The 21358-nt window shown below is 41.0% G+C and overlaps 1 protein-coding gene across 1 annotated transcript in view; it reads right to left on the bottom strand.

Moving 5' to 3' along the window:
- ADCY2 (adenylate cyclase 2) overlaps positions 1-21358 on the bottom strand; it is a 445822-nt gene that overhangs the window by 104632 nt on the left and 319832 nt on the right. The window contains exons 8-12 of the mRNA XM_030856549.2: positions 17634-17792; positions 16696-16828; positions 14983-15159; positions 11483-11526; positions 7678-7758 (exon numbers count right to left, since the gene is read on the bottom strand). Coding sequence (XP_030712409.1) covers positions 7678-7758; positions 11483-11526; positions 14983-15159; positions 16696-16828; positions 17634-17792 — 594 coding nt within the window. The remainder of the gene's footprint in view (positions 1-7677; positions 7759-11482; positions 11527-14982; positions 15160-16695; positions 16829-17633; positions 17793-21358) is intronic.

Raw genomic sequence — 21358 nt, 5'->3', positions numbered from 1 at the left:
ATTAAAATATATAATTACCTGAATTGCATATGTATATGCATGTAGTATTTACGCACGAATACCTGCATATTTATGTATATATTTCCAAGTGTATATAACTATATAGCTACACCTACATTTATATCTATACTTATATATCTCTATATAGGCAGAGAGAATATATATATATATATACTTCTAGAGATAAAATGTTATACCTGTGAAAACAACGATCAATTCCCAAGAATTCCTAAATATAGCACTTTTCCAACCCATTGGTCATATCTCTATGGATTTTGACTAACTGCAACGTATTTGGGAGATAAAGACAAATGGGGAAGGCCTTTGACGATCCAGGAACAAAGACCAAGTGAACTGTCACACATTATCACATAATCAACAGGGACAGTCACCTCCTGATTTCAGACTCAGGTCGAAATGTACACTGAGGTTTCACATTAGGGTTGACCCAGTTAACCCAGGACACTGCCTCATTTGAGGAGGAACATATCCAGGGCTACCTGGACAGCCGTGTGCCTGGAACATCGGGACAGTTCTGAAGATGCTCACAGCACACGCACCACGATGAACTTGAGTCTCCCAGGAGACTAAACCACAGACAGTGCAATTTCAACTGTGGCCCAGAAGTCAGTCATGTATTCTAGAATGATTGCCATTAAGAGTGAGAACTTTAAAAATACTTTTGGATTCAAGGTTATAAGCTTTAGGTATCAGGAAAATAATTTTTTTTTTGATATTATGACTGCCCCAGCTGCAGAGATAGGTTATTGTTCTGTTTTATGGCACTAGTTGGAGGAATCCAAGGTTGGTTAATATTAGAAGAAGCAGAAAATAAAATTTAAGATAAATTTTAACTATACACATTTTTTAGAACTGTGCATTCATTATGGATATCCTATGAATAATGTATGCCAGTAACTTATTAAAAAGTTTTTTTTCTTTATTACGGATGAAATTTCTATTTAAAAAATGCTCCTGGATAATATATGCTTGGAAATAAAATGCGAGCAAAATTTATAAAGTGGAGATAAAACCAGCTCCTCATTGGTTAGTGGGGCCCCCATCTTTCTAGGCTTTAGTTACCTGTCTGTCCTGCAGGTGGACAGGAAGCCCTCAAGACAAAATCTGCCTTTCTTTGTGTCCCCAACACCTAACACAGGTTCATAAGACTTGATCCCTGGATGGATGTTTGGGGAAAGGACGGAATTCCAATTGTTGGTTCAAGGTATTTGCTCATAAGAATCTTGGCTGCAAGCAGAGTTGCTGTACAAGTAATTAGCCATAAGGCCGTTTTGCCATAATAGATAAAATAACTGTTGATTCACAATTTTGGATTCATTACACTAGAAAATGATAATATATCAATCTTTGCACATCCTTCAGTGAGCAGTCATCTCTCCCACCCACCAAAACCAACAGTTTACCAAGCTATGGCAAATATATAAAGGGCAGCTAGTAATTGACAACAGTCTTCGAGAGCATTAATCATTGGCTCTTTGGCTGATCTAGATACGACAGCTTGTTCTCTCCTGCCGTCTCTACCAAATTTATCATGCAATAGTAGAAGCTGGAGGCAAAAGAAGAATACAGGTCCTATCCTCCCCAAAAAGAAATGGTTGTATAATTCTTGATGAGTACACATTTCTTTTTAAAAAGTTTTAAATTTATTTTATTTTTCTTAACATCTTTATTGGAGTATAACTGCTTTACAATGGTGTGTTAGTTTCTGCTTTATAACAAAGTAAATCAGCTATACATATACATATATCCCCATATCTCCTCCCGCTTGCATCTCCCTCCCACCCTCTCTATCTCATCCATCTAGGTGGTCACAAAGCACTGAGCTGATCTCCCTGTGCTATGCGGCTGCTTCCCACTAGCTATCTATTTTACATTTGGTAGTGTGTATATGTCCCTGCCACTCTCTCACTTCGTCCCAGCTTACCCTTCCCCCTCCCTGTGTCCCCAAGTCCATTCTCTACATCTGCATCTTTATTCCTGTCCTGCCCCTATGTTCTTCAGAACCTTTTTTTTTTTTTTAGATTCCATATATATGTGTTAGCATACGGTATTTGTTTTTCTCTTTCTGACTTACTTCATTCTGTATGACAGACTCTAGGTCCATCCACCTCACTACAAATAACTCAATTTCATTTCTTTTTATGGCTGAGTAATATTCCATTGTATATATGTGCCACATCTTCTTTATCCATTCATCTGTCAAGGAACATGGTGAATTTTTTTGCCATTTGACAGTGAAGATCATGAACTAGACAGAATTGTGGTATTTGGCACAGAACTTGGCTTAGATGATTTGGTGAAATATAAGGACTGGGCATGTGATGGGACATTTCAGTACCGTCTGGGTATGTATCACCAGTGATATACGTTACACACATTGATAAGAAATAGCAGAGTCCCTCCTCTGTTCATTTTACTCCCAGGGGAATCTGCAGAGGCTTAGAGCAGATTTTTTTATATCGTAAAGAATGTATGTCTGATATTAGATACTGAACCCTTAGTGATCGACCTTGAGAAAGAAAGTACCATTGCTTTCTCTAAGATACACCCAAATACAACTATAACCATGTAACTACACACATTTTAAGCGCATCTAAGTATTTTTTGCATTTTTGCAATCGAATCTTTCAAAATTTTGTTGCTAATGTTTCATGATGTCCATCTCAATGTTTCTCTTATTTTCTTTATTTTATCTTTTATGGCAAAACTGTCTTGGGCCAATTAGTCTTGAGGTGAATCCCCTTGCAGCAAAGATATCTATTGTGAGACTACCAGACCCACAGCTACCCTGTGCCTTCCTTTTCCCACAGCAGGTCAGGTTTGGCCAAAGGCTTCTTCCTTGAAACCGTAAGTGATGGGCCCAATTCTTCCTCTTTTGTCCTCAGAGTTAAGGAGAGCACATCCTCCCCACAGGCCTCACGTCTCTGTTGGTTCTCTGAGGTGGCCTCAGTTCCCAATATTGATTCACAGGAAACTCAGAGATTTGTAAATGTCATATGGATATTTGGAGTCAGAAAGATTTGTGTGGGAAAATAAATTCAAATATTTTGGGGAATTGGAACTACAGACAGAGAAGAGAATGGAGAATGTGTGCAATATTCCTGGTCTCCTGACACTGTTCCTGACCCAAGTGGTCTCTGGCACAAAGAAAGTCAACCCCGCCCCTGCGCTACACAAAAAAATGATTATTAATTTATACTAAGTTGCTTTTGTGCCAGGCTGAGGCCAATAAAGGAAATTCTAAACAAGATCTTGACTTGAGCTGAGAGACAAAGTACTTCCACATCCTCATGCAGAATTATTCTGGAATGTTATCACAAAGGGGATGTTAAAATACAGAGAAGACCACTTGCCTTTCATTACGGACTGACTGTTCATATCTCCCACTTCATACGCTGAAGGCCTAACCTACGGTGTGCGTATCTGGAGATGGGGCCTCCAAGGAAGTAATTAGAGTTGAATGCAGTCCTAAGGGTGGGGACCTGACTCAAGAGAATGAGTGTACTTATGAGAAGTGACACCAGAGAGCTCGCTCTTTCTCTTTTTCTGCGTAGCCCAGAGGAAAGGCCACGGGAGCACACAGCAAGGGGACTGCCTTTTGCAAGTCAAGGAGAGAGTTCTCACCAGAAACCAACCACGCTGGCACCCTGACTCGGACTTCTAGCCTTCAGAGCTGTGAGAAAATAAATCTTTGTTGCTTAAGTCACTCAGCCCATGGCATTTTGTACGGCAGTCCCAGCTGACTAACATACCACCTATCTATGCAGCCTTGAATCCAAAGGTCCAAGTGGCCTCAGTTGCGCACTAAGGCCGTGGGTGACCTGTGGCATTTGGGAAAGGTGATCCATGGACCTGCAGCTGAAATAAATGATGCTGGATAGATGGTCTCTCGGTGTGGAAGCCCAATCCTTCCCCAGCCCTGGGGTTGGCCGGTCATCCACCCATACATGCACTCCACTCCACTCAGACATAATTAAACCTGGGTCCCGTGTCCTTCATTAACTCACCAGCTCCTTTCCTGCACCCCAGAGGCCCCTGTTTCTCCCCTTTTGAACTTTTCACATTATCTCTTTCCTACTGTTTTTCTTTTCTTTTTTTTTTAAACCAATCTGGAAGGACCTGACATGGCAATCTCATTCTGAATATTAACTGTACAGCACACTCCTCTATTGAGATGAATCTTACAGGACTGCCCAGCTCCTCAAGAGAAAAATACTGCCGTGGAGGGGATGGTCTGGTTCGTCCACCCACAGGGCTTCCTCTTCCCCGCCCTGCACCTCCAGAGAGGAGAAGCTTCTCCTCTTTGGGGCAGACCTCTGGTACACATTTTCTTCCCTCTCACCTCGCTGCCAACTAAAAATTGCCACTTGCCACCTGCCTCTACAAGGATTTTGTCACTGGCCACTGCTGTCGCTGACCTTTAACACACCTTCAAAGGGGTTCAGGGTGGAGATCATGAATGAGGCATCTGTGCTCTGGGAAAACTGGCGGAAAAGGCCTTCAGATATTTTCAGATTTTATGAGCCCAATTTCTTGCCTCTTCTCACATCTAGAAACGCACTAAAATTATTCATGGGCACATCTGCTCCTCGAGAAGGAGCCACCTTCTGCCTAAACGTGTGCTGGGTTGCACGTGCCCCCCTTCACCAAGATCACGTATATACTGACCTCCTCCCCACCTCTTTGGACAGTTCCTCAGAGCTACCTGAGAGGCTGTCTCCTGGCCTACAGTCCTCATTTTGCCCCCAGTAAAACTTAACTTACAACTCTCAGGTTGTGCATTGTTTTTCAGCTGACATCACCCACCCAGACTAAGTCAAAACCCCTGTTCTGAGCTCCGTCCTCACGGGGGCCTGGCCATCTCTGGTTTGTCTCTGCAGCATTCACTTTAGGGTCTTCCTGTCTTAAGGAATCCTCTGCATACCAGCAGGATGGAGGTGATCACACAGTCATTGATTAGAACCATTCAAAGTGCTCACGCCCCACCCCCTCAGGCGGACTCCACGTTGCTTCTCAGGGCATCCAACTTCCCACTCAAGCCTCTTTACCCTGAGAGACTCCTGCAGGGGCGTCCTGTGTCCTGATTGTGCTAAAGACTGGGGACCACACCTCTGACCCTGGCGCATCCTGTTATCACATCATGGTTTCCCTCTCTCCCTCTTAGTTTCCTTCAAGGTTTGGCCCAGGTGTCACCTCCTCCGGAAAACTTGAGACTTTTCATCTGTGCTGTCCTGCTCCTCTTTACCTGTCACGACTGTAGGGCATCTGTGCAGTGATCTTTCTTCCCCTCACTCAGGGCTTTGAGGGGTAACAGGAGGCCTGGGGTCTTGGTATGCATGTCTGATGCTGAGCAAATGACGACATTGCTCACCCTTTAACAAATGCTTGCTAAATGAGTAAATGAATGAATACATGAAAATCTGCATATAAATCACTGTTTTATGTCAATAGCAGAAAACGACTGAATGGTACATCAAGCCTGGAGTCCCTACTGAATCCTCAAGGGGAAAATCAAATAAGATCAGAAGAACCTCTTATCGAAGAAGAAGAGAGTTTAATGAGCAGGGCATAACAGAATGGGAGTGAAGCTAATTAAAAAAATAGGTGCCTAATAGCTTCCATTTAAAAGATTCCCCTTTTGATTTTTGAGTACAGCATGACATTTTCCTCCACTTGATTTCTGAAATATGTTGGGAAAATTACAGCATAAGCAGTTACACCAACGTTAACCACGACTTTAGCATAAAACTACGTTAAAACACAAAGGTGGTAACTAAACATGTATTTGAGTACAAAACGATACCATACTGACACACAATTCACAAACAACCTTGACAAAAATAAAGCAAAGCCAATGATTGTACTTTCTAATGATTCCTTTAGTAGGAACGTTCTAAAAAGTGGGCATAAAAGTAGTTTAACAAGGTAGGCGTCCTGCATGAAGACATGCTGAGGCTGATTTTATACATTTGTTTTTTATTATTACTATTAGCAATGTAATTGGCTAACCTTTGTCAAGGAACAAGATTTCTTCTCTCTTCTGCTGTATTTTATTCCAGTGGGTTACAGAGTAGTAACTGCTATTTCCTCCGGTCAAATGAATCTACATTGTGTGAAATCAGACTTGCCTGGGTTTTAGCTGCCAGTATATTACAGGTAATCATTTTTTCTCAGTTGTGAGGTGTTGAGGTTTCAATCAGGGCAGAGTTGAGACTGTTTTTTACTTCAATCCTGGTATCACGCAAAGCAGAGCACCTATCTCGGCACTGCTGGTGTGCCCTGAGTGCTCTGTGGCAGGTGGAAGGCTTTATCTATTTGGGGTATACAGCAGGGATTAGGCAGGTGTGCATTCAACGTGCTGGCATATCTGAATTGCAGCTCTAGCCAGCCCTAGAGACTTTATTGTATATGTATGGAACTCCACACATACACACACCACATACATACATACACTCATACGATTCCTCCATAAGTACTGTAAATATTCTGAAATGCACACTTGCAAAGCACAGTCTAGAAGAGGTATGCATTTTGCAAAGCTATGTAACTTAATTTTGGAGGCACAGTTCAAGGTGAAAATCATTTACACTTTCCATGAGTCAACTTGCTTGATAAAAATTAAATAGGTTTCCATAAAGATGAAAACTTTCACATAAAACCTTTTTTTTTTTTTTTTTGCGGTATGCGGGCCTCTCACTGTTGTGGCCTCTCCCGTCGCGGAGCACAGGCTCCGGACGCGCAGGCTCAGCGGCCATGGCTCACGGGCCCAGCCACTCCGTGGCATGTGGGATCTTCCCAGACCGGGGCACGAACCCGTGTCCCCTGCTTTGGCAGGCGGACTCTCAACCACTGCGCCACCAGGGAAGCCCCGCATAAAACCTTTTCATTTGGATCTACTAAGGTTTTCACCGCAGTTTAATTCAATAAACATTTATGGAGCATCTAATGAGTACCAGGAACCACACTGAGTTGTTTACCTCCTGCCCTTCATGAGGTCAGCCATGGCACACACACCTAAGGAGAATTCCAAGGCCGGTGAATGTAATCATTCGGTGCAAACCATGAAAGCCACCACCTTCTTTAAATCTTGTCTCCTGCCTTTTTGGACCGTTTAAAACTACAATAGCAATTCTTGGCTTTATAGACTGAGTGATATTTTGGCCTCCAAAGAATTGGTCTTTCTCCTGCTGCCTCCATGAGTTCAGATTCTAATGCTCAAGACCCTCTTCCAGGATTTAGAACACAGGTACCTCCACATTCTCTGATTTTTCGGGGTGGGGGGATGAATGCATTTTGAATAGTGTCACACATTACAACTTAATGATTTTCCCATGTGGAATCTACTGATCTTTAAAAAATATGCTACTGAACACACTATGCTCTAATTTTCTCTCTATAATTATGTATCTTGTTGTTTATCAGTAATTTACTTGGGGAGGATTAGGCAGAGTTAAAAATTTTTTTAAAGATGAAATACTACTAACAAAAGCTATTATTAAGGATGCTTGCGGTGAAATGAATGAACTGTCTCAGAAAACTTGGCTTTGTCATGATAAGTATGACAGAGTTTGGGGGGAAATTCTTTTGGAAAACATGTCATTATTTTCAAATAATAGGATTGAAATAAGAGAGGAATGATAATTTAAAAGTACTCACTTTTGTGCATTGATTCCATCGATTGCTTGAATCATCCTTTCATTTAATTCCTCTTCAAATCTCTTCTTTTGTGACTTGGTTCTATATGAAGGAGGAAATATTTTGGGTAAGAATATTATTACTAAACTAAACAGTAAGCCTGTGTGTCTATGATGCCAAAATCTCTGTCTGAATCTGTTAACTGAATTTTTTTTTGAAAAGGAAACAGTCTATGTGCAGCCTTTTCTCTATTAACATATAGCCACTCTGTGGATTGAATGAATTGGCTAGAGTTTTTGGTGCAGTAAAATGTTGCCTTACTACTCAGAGTGAAATTAAAAAGCAACACTGAAAGATATGTCCTTGGTGTCTGAGATAAAAGAAATTTCTGTCCCAAGAGATGCACTAGCCCTTAAATTTTTGCCTTTATAAACTTTATATTATGACAGAACATACTGGCTTTGGAAATTCCCTTGTAAAAATTTGGTGTGGTTGACAAAATAATCATTCCTATTTTATGCTTTCCTTGGTCAATTTTCAAGAATTTTCAGAACTAAAGTCTTACTTGAGACACGTCAAAGCTTCATTGCATGTATTTAAATGTTCCTCAGTTTTGGAAAGCGCTATTCACAGAAAACCCCACTTATATGTGCAGACTGCTCACTTGATCTTGGAAGTAAATAATCTTCAGTCATAATATAAAATGTTTTGCAAATAAATTGTGCCAAGATAAGAATGAGTTCTCCAAGGTTAATTTGACAATTAGCATGAGAATGATGTAAAGGAGAAAATCAAAGTAATACTTGTTTTTAAAAGTTAAACATCTACTGCAAAGAGTATAATCACATCTGGCCCTTCCCGAACTGGCCTGACCGAGCCTGCACCTGAGTCTGGGTGTCCGAGTCACCTAGTCCCATGGGAGTGATCACGAGGCTTCTTTGTCTTGTGGTTGGTTAAATTACTCACTGAATAGACCTCCTACTCTGGAATAAAAATAATACTTTTCTGAGTTTAGAACTGCCTCTATATATAGATAAGAACAGTATTAAGTGTGCAATGTCATATTTATCTGTAATTAAATCTCATGGAATTATCATTAATGAGATGGATGGGTAATCTACCTACATTATATCATTGTTTGTGGATTCACACTTTCAGGTCCTGCTTTCTTTAAACAGGCTAAGGGCAGTTTTGGTTCAAAAACAGAACGATATTAAGTGATCCACCTGTAGACACTAAGCCAATGGAATTAAGAGGTTTTAGCATGCCAAATTCCAAGCTAAATTGGAAGGCAAACTAATTTTGATCCTTCTTTTAAAAAAAGCATGGCATCTTAGCAATTATCTAAGATGGCTCATTCTCATTTATGGTTGAGGTGCTACCTTCATTTTAGACTCTTCTTTTTCTTTTAATCAGCCCTATGCCAAGTGTTGAGATTCCTGACTTCAGTTTGGTGGCTTTCTCTTTCAAAAAGTGTCTCCAAGTGTGAGAAGGAACAGTGTCGGTGCCTTGAGCTCACAAGAAAATTTAACCCTTCAATCATATATCCAGGGTGCTAACAATGGCATTGCCGTTGTGAGTCTGTTTTAGGATTAGCTTAGATAATGCCTGTGCGGTGCTCAATGCAGTAAATGTGGCACATGAAGTAGCCAATAAATGCCAATATTATGCACCCTTTGTATTCACTAATTTTCTGGCTAACAGCTCTTAACATGTAGACAGTTTCCTTGTCTCCACAGTTTTGTGACCTCCGCTACAGAACTGATAGGAGACCCTTGGGGCTGATCATCTCTCCATGAGGAGTTCTTAATTCACCAAGCAGGGCTTTATTCCTCAGACTTTCAACGTTTCAGCATTTTTGACCTTCCTGTCCTCATTCTTGCCCTACCGTTGGCTTCTCCAGTACTGAGTGTCCCCAACCCCTCTTTCCAATTCCTCTCCATTCTTTCTCCTGAGCTCCTTCCCCGACCTGTCCCACCCCCAGGCCTGGGCCACTATATCTAAAGAGGCGTGGAAGAGGTCCTGCTTTATCTCAGATGATGCTTCACTGCCCTGTGATGCCCACTCACTGCCAGGCTGTGGGCTCAGAGAGGTTTTAGGACCTTGGCCATGTTACATAGGCAGGACGTACACAGGAAGTCCCAGGTGAGGCTGATTTGAAAGCCGAGCTCTCTCTGTGAGGCTTGGGGCCACCAAAGATCAACCACCATGGAGGGAAGTGGAGTAGATGTGGAGGAAGCTCTTTGGAGGGCAGGCAGGACAGGAGAGCAGCTACGAACACAGGTTTTGGTGTCACAGACCCTGGGCATAACCATGGCCTCGCCTCCACAGTCATGTGACTCTGGTCACCTCCTAACCCAGCATCTTGGTTTCTTCCCTCCTAAAATGATAATGGCAATTTCATCTACCTTGGAGTAACCCTGTAGGGATGAAATTAGGTTTCCCAGATGCCTGGTACAGATAAAACTGACAGCTTCTGATCACTGTCTTTCAGACAGCACTCATCCCCAAATACACTGCCCACATCATACTGGTACTGCACGAGGTATTTCCCACTAGACAGATGAGAGGACATAGCACATATAAGGCGAAAGGACGTCCATGAAATTCTGTAGACAGTTGTTTGCAGATGTGCTAGTCTCTTATTGGCCTGAAGAGTCAAGCCTTCTCAAGATATGTCACAGGTCCCAAATATTTCTTAAATTACCTTAAGCTCTCTTTAATTTGGTATTTGCCACTTAAAAAATAACATTTCAAAAGCCCAAGAACCCAATTTTCCTTATAACATAGGGCTCTAAGTGTTATATGTCAATGTTAAAATTTCAAATTTTACACAAAATACAAATTAGAGCTCATTACAACAAAAATAAAGTAACATAGAGGGGTCTGAAACAGTGTGCCCTAAAGATCTGGCAGGGAATGATCTAACTACTTTCAGGCAATGCGTTTTCTACAGGGATAAACTCACGTCTCTGTGGGGAAAGAAAGGCTGACTCAAGTTTGGGGCCTTTCATTAATTATCCTAACATCTTCAATAAGAAGTACTTAGCTCCCAGACCAACGCAAAAGTAAGACTCTGAGCCCCAAAGCTAGAGGAACACAGACAAGGAAAAGGGTTAGTGTCTGTCTGTGATCTTGTGAAGATGGCAACAGGGACCTACAGGCCTTTGTGGAAGCAATTTTTCTTTTTTTTTTTTTGCGGTACGCAGGTCTCTCACTGTTGTGGCCTTTCCCGTTGCGGAGCACAGGCTCCGGACGCGCAGGCTCAGCGGCCATGGCTCACGGGCCCAGCCGCTCTGCGGCATGTGGGATCCTCCCGGACCGGGGCACGAACCCGTGTCCCCTGCATTGGCAGGCGGACTCTCAACCACTGCGCCACCAGGGAAGCACCAATTTTTCTTTTTTTGAGCAGGGTGGGCTGCACTTCTTTTCACTATAGAAAGGCTGGACTTAACCTTGCTTTTATTTCTAGGATTCAACCCCACAAACATCATTTTAAGTAAGTTACTCATTTTAAGAAAGTTCAATTTTTTACTACAGATTAATATGAAGAAGAATCATTTTAAGAAAACAATTTAAAGTTCTAAAGTGTTTACTAGGCAGTGTTTTCCTTTTCCCTCTTTTAACTCTAATAAAATGACACCAATAATCCTATTTTTAGAAGCTGAAAGCAATTTAGTAGGGGCTTTCACAAGTAGCTGCACTGTTTTCAGAAGAAGTAGACTTCAAAATTACTATAATTGATAATAATTACTTTCAGGAATAAATAAAAAACAATTAAGCCTTTAAAAAATTAGAAAGTGGAATGTATACACATATACTATACCTTAAGGTGCGACTTTGAAAATTATGCTGACCCATTGGTACATCCTAGTAAAAAAAAAGAGTATTAGTTGCCAAAAACATACTTTAAGAATCTTTCAGTGATAAGGATGTATATTTCTTCTTCTATCATGGAAAATATCATTTAGGTAACAAATAACTACCCATGAGGAGAAAAAGAGCTTAATTATAAGTGTGAAACATGATTAAAAATTCAGTTTATATTTAGAATTTTTTTGTAATCTGTAAACTCTGGTGTCAGGATTGTGGTTTGAATTTTTTAAATTTCCATCCTGATATTTGCAGATATGATTTCAAACAACGCCTGCAGAGGACTGTTATTAAAGTTACTGTAGACAAATGATGGGAAAATGTAGTTTGGCATCAGACTGAAATTTAAAAAATGCTTTAAGACACAAACATTATCATAAAATCTATAGTCAATCCTTATCACTGACTGGGCTGTTAAGAAATGGGACTTTTGGTTAAGTGTGTGAAAGCGAGAATCATTGATCGAAAAGAAGAAATGTACATATGAGTGCTGGTAGTTCCTGAAAAAGGTCAATGACAGAGACAGACATTGGTCAGAGTTAATCAGTGGGGGTCTCCACTGCCAAATGTTCAATAATAGACTTAAAAAACCACAAGATTCACTTTCATACGTTTAAATAAAATAAAATAATTAAAATAAAACTTGTAACAAAGTGGCTCCAAATAAACTGTTCTTTGTTGTTTGATCTCCAAGGTTAGATCAGGAAATGTATTCAGCCTAGGGAAAGGTGAGTCTTAAAAAATAACTGAACTCCAAGTTTTACTATATAAAGTAAAACAATGCCTTATTTACCAGCTCTATCAACGTTAAATCAAGAGTCAATGAAGTTCTGCATAGGGGATTAGATAAAAGAAATAACTTTGGGCAATGACAATTGTTCAACCCTGGGATGTATTAATAAGAATGGCAGTGGGATCTTTCTGGAACTGAGTAAGAGACACAGTCCTATGGGCTTCATGTGCTAATAACCAAAGCCTCAGATGTCCTCTGTCTCTACTAAGGCAGTCCCTAGGCTCCATCCTGTGACTGGAGGCCAGCTGGTCAAGAAAACTGAGTTTGTCCCAGAGGCCCTCTGGTTTTTATACACAATTTCCTGAAGTTCAAATCTCTAGCCAGTAACAACTCTCTTGAAAGAGGCATCTTCACTAACACATAATAGCAGATTAAAGTCAGGCTGAAATCTCTCCTTTAGTGTTTTGCTGAGATAGTAAGGCAGACAGTTGCTCTTAAGTCCTGAGACAATAAAGACTGATAAGAAATTAGCAACCACAGCAACATCAATCACACACCCAGAAAAGCAAGGCCTTATTTTCACAGGTACACATATGAAACAGCACAGAAAATCATGTTTTAATATTTAGATCTGATTCTTATTTCTTGAAAACCAACCGACCAGACAACCGACCGACCGACCGACCAACTCTTGGTTTATAACAAATCTCGATGAGAGATATTAGCCATTAGTACTAATAATAAATGCAGTGTTGAGATGAAATTATCCAACTTTTTTCATAAGAGTGATAGAAGCATCGACTTTCCCTGACTACTAGATCCTAGGGTCTTAGGATACCTTTCCTCTAACAGGGTCTAGTTGCTGGAAGGTTCCAGTTGCCCCAATCCTGCCTCCTTGGATCTTTTCTCTTCTTATGATCTCATCCAGCTCCATGGCTTCAAATATCATCTAAAGCCGGATGCTTCTCACATCCACATCTCCATCTGGGACCTCTTCCCTGAGTTCCAGACTCGCACACCCAACTGCCAACTTCCTAGCTGCACTTCGGTGTCTAAAAGGCATACTGATTTGAAGATGTCCATTAGCGAAACCTGGATTTTTTCATCTGAAATCCCCTGACTTTCCCCGAGTATTTGTCATCTCAGTTCATGGCATCATCATTCTTCTAGGGGTGCAGCCAAAAAAGTGTGTATTCCTCCTTGATCCTCCTTTTCACACATACCCACTCCATCACCAAGTCTTATATGTTCCACTTTCAAATTATAACTTGAGTTTGCTTCTCACTGTTTCCACTACTAAAATCTTAGCATAAGAGGGCACCATCCTCCTCCCTTGGAACACTGCATTCTTGCTCCATTACCCAGAGCATTAATTATACTATGCCCTTCCCTTGGGTAAGACCCTCTAAGGACTTCCCATCACAATCAGAATAAATTATACATGATTACTTAGAGCCTCTCGCCCTGATGACCTCCCTTTGCTTTATTGCTGATGACGCTGCAGCCACACCAACCTTCTCTCTGCCCTCAAAGATGCCAATTCATTTCCATCTCAGGGCCACAGAATTTGATTTGCCACCGACTTCCCCCCTTCTCTGAGATGTCCCCAGCCGCCCCATCCAGAGTAGTCACAGCATTCACTCCCAAAGACGATACTCCATTTTCTCTTCATCATGGCCCTGAGCAGGCACCTGGAGTGATCTTGTTTGTTCATTTGCGTCCGACTTAGGGTCTCTCTCTTTCCAACAGAATGCAAACTCTTCTAGGACTTGCCCTGGTGGTCTCCCTTGTTGACTGACTGAGGGATCATGATCTTCTGTCAGATCGTTTATTTTTCAGTTGAAAAAGAACAAAGGAAGTTGAGAGAAGAGATATAACTGAGACAAAACAAGAATGCTGAGCCCCTGCCTTTTGGGCTTGGGTGTGTGATTGTGAAATGTCCACTTTTACCTGACAGCCTGGTATGTTTCTTTTTCTCATCAGCTAATAAGAATTATGTAACATCCCATTTTCTTTCTTTACCTCAAATGCATCCCTAATACAATTAATGCCATTCTGCATGAAATTTTACTCAGAGACTGTTTTAAAATCTAACTATACCATTGGGATTATTCTAAGTGCTCAACTGTGTTTACTTTTCTCTCCTCTTATGAGTTTTTCTATTGTCTATCTGCACTTCAGCTATCTTATTGAGAATGTCCCTGCTGTAAGAAGCATTGAGACTTTATTCTCTGTTGGAAGTAAGGATGATGTAAATAAGGATATCCAACAATAGAATGTACATTGCTTCTGACACAGCCTGAACCTCTGGGTGATGAAGAGACAGTTTTATTGATGCCACTCAAATTCCAAGGACATCATGCCTTCATTTGTTCTCTTATTAAGATGCTCGGGCTTTCTATTGTACTTCATAATAGCAGAAGCAAAACACAAACCTGGATTTAAAAAAAGAGTTCAGCTGTATTCAGTTGCTACTGTCAGTTGTAAATTAGAGTCTTGGGTAATAAGGTTATAATGCAAAATCACTCTAGGTTAAAACCCTTAGCAATGCGGGGTTGGTGCTCATGGATAACCTGATATCTGTAAGGAATATCTGAGAATGCCAATCTGAGAAGTCGGAGATAGTGAGCTTGCCTCATTACAGACAAAAGTTACTTTGGCAGGAGATGCCTTTTGGGGAACTAGCTTTCGCCCAGCGCTAGGGCATGGGGAGGGCGTACCGTGGTGCTGATCTTGCCGTTCTCCGTGGTCATGCTGTCTCTGTGATGCAGGTGTGCAAAGGGCTTGGCCGCTCCCCAGGACTCCAGGTACCGGGTCATGCGGACGGAAGCCCTCATCTTGGCTCCATCGAGGGTGGCTCGAGGTCTGAAGAGGTGCTGGGGGCTCCGTCGTTCTCCCTTGGGGTGAGAAACAAAGCATTACACCTGGCAGGGCACAGGTGCACAGCCTCCCGCCTTCCTGCTCTGCCCACCAAGAAGCCTCCCTTGAGTAAGCAGATTCCTCTAACATCATGCCCTTCACTTTCCTGGTTCCTACTCTCATTCCTTCAGTGACTGGTATTCAGTGCCATGAGCTGTTGGAGCCCAATGATTTTTTTTTCAGACAACAAAACTTACCTGTATTTGAAACTTAGGGAAAAATAATAGCTATTTTAAGGGATATTTTTATAAAGTTGATTCTTAGACAGAATATGCTGAACTGTTTCAATGTGTTCTTGATGGTTGTGTTTTTTCCTAAAGCGATTGGGGGTTTTCTGATGCTAAATGGCCCCGAATATCGGTGTTTTGGTGTTCTTTGCCTGAACGCAATGTTCTTTCTTTTTTTTTTTTTTCTTTTTTAATTGCGGGTATAGTTGCTTTACAACGTGGTGTTAGTTTCTGCTGTACAACGAAATGAATCAGCTATAAGTATACATCTATCCCCTCTCTCTCGGGCCTCCCTCCCACCCACCCCCATCCTGCCCATCTAGGTCACCACAGAGCACCGAGCTGAACTCAGTGTTCTTTGTACACATTTTTTTTAACCTCTTCCCTGTGCCGTCCCTGTCCCATCACCGCACAGTTCGTCCCGCTTGTCATACATTTGTCTCCAGATCAACCCTCTAGTCAGTTGGAAGTTTGTCTCTGAAGGTGAAACTGGGGTTTTAGGGAGGTTATTGTGAGTAAACATTAATAACCTTGATCTCCTTGATGTTATGATATTGGTTTTGACACTTCAGAGGTGTGTCTTTCTGCTCTCTGCACTATTTACCAGCCTGCAATTTGGAGGGAGTTTACAGAAACCCTCAGAGCTTCAGTTTCTTAATCTGTAAATAGCAGTAGTACTCATTTGGCAGGAATTTGGGAAGGGTTAAAAGAGATGAGAACTCTAAGCCCCCGCTCTGGCCTGACACGTGGTGTGAAGAGTTAGAGCCAGCAGCTGTCTGCATGCGATGAATGGTGTTTACTGTATCAAAGCTACCATATCTGCACATAATGTACTCACACAAGTGTATACATGACATTTACTTGCCAATCTTCCAGAAGTTTCTTCTTTCCCTTTTTCTTATATCTTCATCCTACTTTCTCTCATTAGATTTTTTATCATCCAAAGCCTTGAGCAAAATCCTTATCTTTATTTAATTTTCTAACTGCCAGGCGGGGTCCATCGTGGACTAACACACACATTGATCAACATTGACTAACCTATACAACCTCGTGATGCAGATAATACCCTTGTCATATAAACAAGCGATTCGTTTCAAGTGTTTCTTTAATAAATATTTGAATCCATTGTTACAAAACACATACGCAGTTAAAGTAGTTTTAGAGGCAAAGATGAGCGAAGAATTACACTAGTTCTTGACTAAAAACACTTTCCATATGAGTACTTTGCCCTTTTCACTTTTAATCATAGAAGTCATAGGCTAATTATAGACTCTTTACAATACTGACCTTGGGGTTGATTACAAAGTAGGTCTTCACCAAGTGCTGCTTTAAATATGGGTCTCTGATGTCACCGTCTCCTTCCTCCACTTTATAAGCCCCATTCAAGTGTTCCAGTGTGACGGAAGAGATGTGAACACGTCTGAAATTCCATTTTAAAACCACAATCAGGATATATAAGGAGGAACGTGCAAGAAGACTTTCTATTTATTTGGGATTTCAGAGAGAATTTCTTCTGCCCCAAGTGAAGGAAAGGCTATATGTTCTTAGTAAAATTGACTGTAATTAAGGTTCATAGTCTGTTAACCACTGCTTTGGAAAGATGCTCCCAGATGTCATGAGCTACTAATAGTTGGAGCTTCTCTGCACTCACAGAAACCTGCATGGTGAATTACAGCAATTAAAACTCGATCTTATCGAATTTTGGGGTATGAAGATATTTTTTTTTTGAAATGCATGCCAAAGTCATTTTAGGAAGTGTGCTGATCTGTATAAAAGTATGGGCTTTCTTTCTCAATGCTTGTTCTCATGCTTCTCCAAATTACAGCACTTGCATCGAGATTCTTGTGTCATCTATCCAGATGGTACCGTTTGCTTATTTCAATAGTACTGATTTCAGAAGTTACCAATAATAGAGAAACGTCATATATCTCCACTGACTTATAAACCATCTTTAACTTAGGTTTCTATTCATAAATATGAAAATAAGTAGAAGTCTGTAATTTAGAATCTGACATCCACAGTCTTTGACCACGGGTCCCAGGGGTGGTTGCATTGGGGCTTGAGAGTTCATGTCCATCTGGTTAATGGAAAAGGCCACTGGGCGTGAGTAACGTGATACTAACCAAGGCAACAGAAATCACTGAGCAGTCGGTTATTAACCTGTCGACCTATTATTCCCAGCCCTGTTACCTGCTGGACGAGAGAAAGCCAATGTGCCGCCTTACCCGGGGACCCCTCCAGCTTCCATGTGGTTGGCCAGGGTAACGTCATGGGACCATACGTCATACTGCCACTTCTGCAGCCCGATCACGCCGCAGAGGACGTTCCCAGAATGCACTCCCACGCGCATGTTGATGTCCACTCCAGTGGCGTCCCTCACTTTCCTAAAGGGAAGGAAAGTCACATCACCTTCCAGGACCAGCCTCTTCTTCCTTTAATTCCTGGCCAATTTTCTGGGCATTTTATCATTCAGAATGTCTCAGATTGTTGGAAATATTGTCATGAATTCTTACTGTGGCAGAAGATTGCTGCTCTGAGGCAAGAGAAAGGGATTTTTCTTCGGTTACTACCAGACTAAACCACCAGCGCCAAGCCAGTGCTCTGGCCGGTAAAGCGTCAGGATGGCAGGGGTCGTGATGCAGCATTTTGGTTGTAGTTTCTACTTTTTCAACCAATGTGTATCACGCACATAACATGTGCTGACACCTCCTCAGAATTTTCATACTAAGACTCGTGTGACATTGCCTTGTACCGTCAGAAACAACCTTAGATGCCATTTGCAATTCTAGTGCTTAGCATAACGTATGTCCCCAAGGAATATTTTCTGCTGATGAGACAATACGGCTTATTTGTGAGCTTAATAATGACTTTAGCCTGAATAGGAATTAAAAAAAAAAACCATGAAATGAAAGCTTTTCAATTGTTCACATTCTTTAACAGAAAAGAGAAAAAAATACTCTTTAAGAAGCTTTAATAATGCATAAGGTATCATTAAAAAGAAACTCATTTTAAAAAAATCATTTAAAAAATACTTTAGGACTCTGTTGCCAACTCATTGAAAGAGACAAATGAAGAACTTCCTTTAAGCAAAAATAGCAATGCTTGGCGAGGCTTGTTTCTGCCAGTTAGATACATTTATCAATTAAAATTTTGTTGTAAAAGAAGAATGCAGGAAGGTATCCCTAGTTACATGGAAAGAATCACCCCAAGAGGAAACGTGACACTGATTTCAACACAGCAAGTCGGAAGGGTTACCAGGTGTGGGATGCGGTAAAATGAACCTGAAACATCTCAAAATGGCACAAGCATGCTTGAATGATGCAGTGACATCATCTGAGCATACTACCGATAAAAAGAAATGGGTCCATGATGTAAAAATAAATGACGTCCTGAAAAAAGAATATAGAAGGCTGTCTCTTTCCCCTCCCTTCCTCTCTACCCTCCTTACCTGTTCTCATTTTTTTAATAAAAAAGACAACCTATTTGGGGTACTTTACAAGTCATCCAAACCCTTCATTCCTGCTCCCACGAGGAGCATCTACATGACATAGGAGGCTTGTCCTACCACTCTGTCCCCATCCGCACTGAGTGTGGACAGCTGCCCGGGCCCTATCTGGTCCCCGTCTCTCCAGGCCTCTTCTCACTATGGTTCCTCTCTGCTCCCCACTCCCCTGAGTGTCCCCTTCCTGACAGGGCCCGGGAGTCACAAGGCCAGTCCGTGATAGAAGTGACTGGTTAATGATTCGACTCTAACAATCTCCACATGCTTCATGTCTTTTTTAGAGAAATGAGTTGATCAAGGGTTCAGATGGCCTGATTGACCTAACGTTTTAATGCATGTAGATGAAATCTGTGTGATCTCTAGAAAAATGTTGAAATGATCCCTTAGAGCTTGCAATAATAGACAATCTTTCTAATTTAAGAGGAGCCTTAATCACTTACACAATCAGGGTCCTGAATATCACTGCCTTGATTAAGAACAGTTTACATTTTCATGATAGGAAAAAAAAAGTCTCTTTAAGCGTTGGGAATATTCCCAAACTGCAGCTGAAGTGCTTCTGCAGTGGTGAACTTAGCTAATGGGGAACAGGGATAAATGTGGAGGTCCAAACTTGGAAGGAAAAAACACAGGCAAACGTTTCTGGACCCATGTTGCTGGTTCCCACCAAAACTGGAGATAATCTGGCAAAATTCCAAGTGCCAAGCGTGTGCTTTCTCCTCAGCAGCTTGAAAAACTGAAATTCCTGTATTCACGCTCAACTTTTGGCTTAAGAAATGGGAATGAAAATGCTTGTCTTTGTGTGTGAGAGAGAACAAAGAATTTCTGAAATGTGCTGAGGTGTTCGCTCTTTTCCTGGCTTATATTGGGGGTGTAGCAAGACAACCTACTATTATTATTTTTTATTGCAGTATGGTTGATTTACAATGTAGTGTTAATTTCTGCTGTACAGCAAAATGATTCATATATATATATTCATTTTTATATTCTTTTCTTTATGGTTTATCACAGGATATTGAATATAGTTCCCTGTGCTATACAGTAGAACCTTGTTTATCCATCCTATATATAATAGTTTGCATCTGCTAATCCCAAACTCCCAATCCATCCCTCCCCCACTCTCCCTCCCCCTTGGCAACCACAAGTCTGTTCTCTATGTCTGTGAGTCTGTTTCTGTTTCATAGATAGGTTCATTTGTGTCACATTTTAGATTCCACATGTAAGTGATATCATGTGATATTTGTAGTTCTCTTTCTGGCTTACTTCACTTAGTATGGTAATCTCTAAGTCCGTCTATTTTGCTGCAAATGGCATTATTTCATTTATTTTTATCGCTAATATTCCATTTTATGTATGTACCACATCTTCTTTATCCGTTCATTTGTCAGTGAACATTTAGGTTGTTTCCATGTCTTGGTTATTATGAATAGTGCTGCTACAAACACACGGGTGTATGTATCTTTTTGAATTGTTGTTTTGTCTGGATATATGCCCAGGAGTGGGATTGCTGGATCTTCTGACAATTCTATTTTTAGTTTTTTGAGGAAATTCCATACTGTTTCACACAGTGGTCGCACGAATTTACATTCCCACCAACAATGTAGGAGGGTTGCCTTTTCTCCACACACTCTCCAGCATTTGTTATTTGTAGACTTTTTAATGGTGGCCATTCTGACCGGTGTGAGGTGATACATCATGGTAGTTTTGGTTTGCATTTCTCTAATAATTAGCGATGTTGAGCATCTTTTCATGTGCCTGTTGGCCATCTGTATGTCTTCTTTGGAGAAATGTCTGTTTAGGTCTTCTGCCCATTTTTCGATTACAACCTATTACTGATCACTTTGTCAACTGCACATGAGCCGAACTGTTGATACATAGCAGGGGAAGAATTCAGAAGCCCTTGGTCAAGGAGTAGCAGATCATGGGGACACATGGCCATTAAGATATGAAACTTAACTTTAGGTATAAGGAAGAGCTCTGGAAGTTCACTCAAATCTGTTGACATTACTGAGATGCTGGACACATAAGATATCACTGAGACATCTATGATGAATGGATAAAATGCAATACATACATACAATGGAATGTTATTCCATCATTAAAAGGAATGAAGTACTGACACATACCACAATATGAATAAACCTTGAAAACATTATATAAAGTGAAATAAGTCACACACAAAAGAACAAGTATTGTACAATTCCAGTTGCATGAAATATCTAGAACAGGCAAATTTATGGAGGCAGAAAGTAGAACAGAGGTTACTGGGGGCTGGGAGGAAGGGAATGGGGAGTTATTGCTTAGTGGGTACAGAGTTTCTGTTTGGGACAATGAAAAGGTTCTGGAAGTAGATAGTGGTGATGGTTGTATGACATTTTGAATGTATTTAATGCCGCTGAATTGTACATGTAAAAATGGTTCAAAGGGCAATGTTTATGTATGTATATTTAA

The sequence above is a fragment of the Globicephala melas genome, chromosome 3 (assembly GCF_963455315.2).
Source record: "Globicephala melas chromosome 3, mGloMel1.2, whole genome shotgun sequence".
NCBI lineage: Eukaryota > Metazoa > Chordata > Mammalia > Artiodactyla > Delphinidae > Globicephala > Globicephala melas.
This window is presented reverse-complemented; position numbering and strand designations above follow the sequence as displayed.